This window comes from Tachysurus fulvidraco, chromosome 14 (assembly GCF_022655615.1).
Source record: "Tachysurus fulvidraco isolate hzauxx_2018 chromosome 14, HZAU_PFXX_2.0, whole genome shotgun sequence".
NCBI lineage: Eukaryota > Metazoa > Chordata > Actinopteri > Siluriformes > Bagridae > Tachysurus > Tachysurus fulvidraco.
In genome coordinates, this window is record NC_062531.1 from 375,351 (window position 1) to 380,350 (window position 5,000).

General features: G+C 41.2%; 2 protein-coding genes across 12 annotated transcripts in view; one reads left to right on the plus strand and one right to left on the minus strand.

The window, feature by feature from the left end:
- LOC125138550 (SAP30-binding protein-like) overlaps positions 1–3,333 on the minus strand; it is a 13,164-nt gene extending 9,831 nt beyond the window's left edge. Inside the window, exons 1-3 of one of the 3 annotated variants that reach the window (XM_047800245.1) lie at positions 3,157–3,333; positions 2,321–2,436; positions 95–139 (exon numbers count right to left, since the gene is read on the minus strand). In XM_047800245.1, the coding sequence (XP_047656201.1) occupies positions 95–139; positions 2,321–2,436; positions 3,157–3,250 (255 nt within the window). In that variant the 5' untranslated portion in view covers positions 3,251–3,333. The remainder of the gene's footprint in view (positions 1–94; positions 140–2,320; positions 2,437–3,156) is intronic. The other 2 variants (XM_047800243.1, XM_047800244.1) reach the window with 2 other exon arrangements.
- A 190-nt stretch (positions 3,334–3,523) lies between these two features.
- The window catches only part of spag17 (sperm associated antigen 17), a 32,762-nt gene continuing 31,285 nt past the window's right edge, over positions 3,524–5,000 (plus strand). For 5 of the 9 annotated variants that reach the window (XR_007137761.1, XR_007137762.1, XM_047800221.1 and 2 more), the window contains exon 1: positions 3,527–3,820. Coding sequence is in view for 6 of the 9 variants with exons in the window: in XM_047800216.1 (XP_047656172.1) it covers positions 3,740–3,820 (81 nt within the window). In the remaining 3 variants the exon portion in view is untranslated. Of the gene's footprint in view, positions 3,821–5,000 lie in introns of all 9 variants that reach the window. The other 4 variants (XM_047800223.1, XM_047800217.1, XM_047800218.1 and 1 more) reach the window with 4 other exon arrangements.

The following is a 5,000-nucleotide window of genomic DNA, read 5'->3' on the forward strand; positions in this document are numbered from 1 at the left end:
CACAGAACAGACAGACACAAAGAGAGAGACAGACAGACAGACAGACAGACAGACAGTTATTATAAGGAGACTTTGAAGCTTCTCTATTCTATACCTTTGATTCATCATGAGGTTCAGCCGAGTCCGAATCGTCCACCTCCTACACACACACACACACACACACACACACACACACACACACACACACACACACACGTGAGAACGTGATGAAATAATAATTTAACTTCAAATCAGCCATCAGTCTGTGAAACTTTAAGATGTATTTAATTAATATGCAAATTAACCCAGTATATTATTTAATGTTTTATATTCTCTCTTAATAAGCAGATTATTAGAATTATAGAGGATATAAAGGTGCACAGTGTAGCGGCAGTGTGTGATCAGTGTCCACTAAACTCTGTACGACACACAACAGCGCCACCTGCTGCTGGAGTCATTACATTACAGAAGAATCTAAAAATCAGTTCATCTACACCAGGGGAGTCAAACTCACACTCACAGTGGGCCAAAATATAAAGCTGAGATAGTCATGGGCCAAAATATAAAGCTGAGATAGTCATGGGCCAAAATATAAAGCTGAGATAGTCATGGGCCAAAATATAAAGCTGAGATAGTCATGGGCCAAAATATAAAGCTGAGATAGTCATGGGCCAAAATATAAAGCTGAGATAGTCATGGGCCAAAATATAAAACTGAGATAAAGTCACGGGCCAAAATATAAAGCTGAGATAGTCATGGGCCAAAATATAAAACTGAGATAAAGTCACGGGCCAAAATAAAAGACAAAATAAAAGCCACATCAGTGATGTTCATGTCACAAACTTTGACCCTACACTTTTTGACAAACTTTCCCACATTAAAGGGCAGATTTTGCTGTTTCTGCTGCCACAATAAAGCTTTACAGCCTTTACAGCAGCTTCACTTTTTATTTAGCTTTCATGAACATAGTCTGATGGGAAACCAGACTTTTTTTCATCTCCTCCACCTTCTGGAGCTTCTGCTTTACGTCCAGGTCCTTATACTTCTCATAATGTTTCGTGTCATATCGTCTTCTTATGTTCTATACTGTCGTTACAGACACGTTAGCACCGTTAGCACACGACACAAACAGGTCTGTCCTTTATATACGTGAACAGATAATCTGCCTCCCTCCTGTCCTGTAAGCTCCTATTGTCCATCTGTCCTTTGGACATTTTTGTGGAGGGTGAATTAACTTGCCCCATGTGACTGTAACAGGGTTGTTAACGACTGCCAACAGAGAATGAGGGCCGCTCGGTGTTCGTGACTACGCGTCAATACATTGGCAAGGCATTCTGGGATTTGTAGTATTAGCGTAGCATGCGGCTAGTCAGCTGTAATGCACACGTGATATGATCTCACGGGACAAATATAATTACACCCGAGTTTGACACCCCTGGTCTAAGGAGAGTTTTCATTAATGTCACAATCCTGAACATCTGCTGTGTTAAACTCCTCAGGATCAGTGTTAAGGTTCCTGTAAGTCAGTAGTTTAGTGTTTATTATGCAGGTGTTTAATCCATACAATAATATACTGGGATTTTATCAACACATCCTTTGTAGTGAGTATTTAAAGGTGGGGTCTCTGTTGTTTAAGAAAAGTCGGGACAACAAACAAAACAAAACAAACGTGTAGCCAATGAGCAGAAAGGGGCGGGGCTTGTCAATATGGGCGGAGAGAGTGGGTTCAGTGTGCATGTGTGACATTAGCAGAAAGCGGTTTTAACATCGACATGGAGGATAAAAACAAAGAAAGAAAGAGAAGAAAGACTTACGATAAGGACAAGAAGTAGGACGTGTTAATATAGGATCAGCTTTCCAGCGCTGGAGAGAAGTGACAGCGTTTAGCTCAGGAGTTATCGACTCGGGAAACTCCGACCTGTGAATATGTGGCCGACTTTACTTAAGACGCCGAGGCGCTTTTTTCCTTCTCGATAGGTGAGTAACGTTGGTTTTGCTTTGTTACACAGAACTAATATATGCCTTTGTCCTTTACATCATTATGCTTGTGTGGCATTTTTGCTTGTTTGTTTATCTACAATCGTATTGTTCTTCCCTTCAGCTATGATAAAGACACGTTTCTTTCTGTTAGTCGCCTGGGTTACGTATGTATGTGTGGGCGGAGCTATCGATACAGGGGTGGGACCCGTTTGGGTTGGGGGCGTGTTTGTTTTGGTGATTTTATATGTCAACATTGGCGTTCAAACAACAGAGACCTCACCTTTAAGGGATTAGTCATTAGTCTAAACACACACACACACACACACACACACACACACACACACACACAGTATGCACAGACCGAGTTTCCCTCGTTGTCGTCACTCTCTTCGTTCCCGGAGTCTTTCTCTTCTCCATCTTCAGCTCGACCCACATCATCGTCCCCGTAACTGGCTGACACCAAACTCCCATGAGCCTCTGTACGGGTACACAAACAGTCTGATCCCGTTACACAACTCTGTACACAAACAGTCTGATCCCGTTACACAACTCTGTACACAAACAGTCTGATCCCGTTACACAACTCTGTACACAAACAGTCTGATCTCGTTACACAACTCTGTACACAAACAGTCTGATCTCGTTACACAACTCTGTACACAAACAGTCTGATCCCGTTACACAACAGTGTGATGATTAAATATAACTTAATGTAACAGAAGTGAACAGATGTGAATTAAAGTGTTATTACAGTTTATTGAGAGCTCATATGACACTGAGCCTTAAACACGGTGTTAAAACACTGCTGTGTTTGTGTGTTTACTGAGGTGTTAATATACACACACACTTTATACTGAGGCGTACACACACACACACACACACACACACACACACACACACACACTTTATACTGAGGCGTACACACACACACACACACACACAGAGACACACACACAGACACACACACAGACACACACACAGAGAGAGACACACACAGAGAGAGACACACACAGAGAGAGACACACACACACACACACACACACACACAGAGACACACACACACAGAGACACACACACACAGAGACACACACAGAGAGACACACACACACACACACACACACACACACACACACACACACACACACACACACACACACACACACACACACACACACACACACACACACACACACACACCTTGTCCCTCAGACTCCGGCTCTGAGTCCGGCTCCGAATCGTCCCCATAAGCAGCTAGAGAAGACAGAAGCGCACTCTTCTTCCCGCTCGCCATATTGACTCTTATGGTCGCACAATGATGACGCGTATAATATATTTGTGCGCATGCGCCAACAAGGTCGGGCTCAAACTATTTAATACTTAATAAAATGGAGATTAAAGAATTAAGAATAAAAACTATGAAAAAATGTTAGCTCACGGAATATGAATTAAGCTTAACTTCTTTTAACTTCTGTTTTATTTTTAAACTTTTAACCTTTTAATTCAGTGTATTTAACACACACACACACACACACACACACACACACACACACACACACACACACACACACACACGATGTGGGGCTCGTGTTACACAATTATCTACAAAAAGACGCTGTGCTGATTTCTGAATGTTTATAATTCTACTTCCGGCGATGAGAAGTGACGTTGCTACGCAGCGGGTTGTTTGGTTGCTATGGTTACCAGTTCAGCCGTGCAGTTTCCACGTGAATAAGTGACCGGTAACAGAGTTTATGTAAAGCGTTGTGTCTGTGGTGACAGAATGGCTCCTAAACGTGTAAAGAGTGATCGGGATGGTAATAAACAGTGGGAAGCAGCTCTGAGCTGTGCGGTGCTGCAGGAGGTGAGGTTTTATTACACACTCATGTACACACTTAGTACACACTCATGTACACACTTAGTACACACTCATGTACACACTTATTACACACTCATGTACACACTTATTACACACTCATGTACACACTTATTACACACTCATGTACACACTTAGTACACACTCATGTACACACTTAGTACACACTCATGTACACACTTAGTACACACTCATGTACACACTTAGTACACACTCATGTACACACTTAGTACACACTCATGTACATGTACACACTTATTACACACTCATGTACATGTACACACTTATTACACACTCATGTACATGTACACATTTAGTACACACTCATGTACACACTTAGTACACACTCATGTACACACTTAGTACACACTCATGTACATGTACACACTTATTACACACTCATGTACATGTACACATTTAGTACACACTCATGTACACACTTATTACACACTCATGTACACACTTATTACACACTCATGTACATGTACACACTTATTACACACTCATGTACATGTACACACTTATTACACACTCATGTACATGTACACACTTAGTACACACTCATGTACACACTTATTACACACTCATGTACATGTACACACTTAGTACACACTCATGTACACACTTAGTACACACTCATGTACATGTACACACTTATTACACACTCATGTACACACTTATTACACACCCATGTACACACTTATTACACACCCATGTACACACTTATTACACACTCATGTACACACTTATTACACACTCATGTACACACTTATTACACACCCATGTACATGTCAACACTTAGTACACACTCATGTACATGTCAACACTTAGTACACACTCATGTACACACTTATTACACACCCATGTACATGTCAACACTTATTACACACTCATGTACACGTCAACACTTATTACACACTCATGTACATGTCAACACTTATTACACACTCATGTACACACTTATTACACACCCATGTACATGTCAACACTTATTACACACTCATGTACACGTCAACACTTATTACACACTCATGTACATGTACACACTTATTACACACCCATGTACATGTCAACACTTAGTACACACTCATGTACACACTTATTACACACCCATGTACATGTCCACACTTATTACACACTCATGTACACGTCAACACTTATTACACAC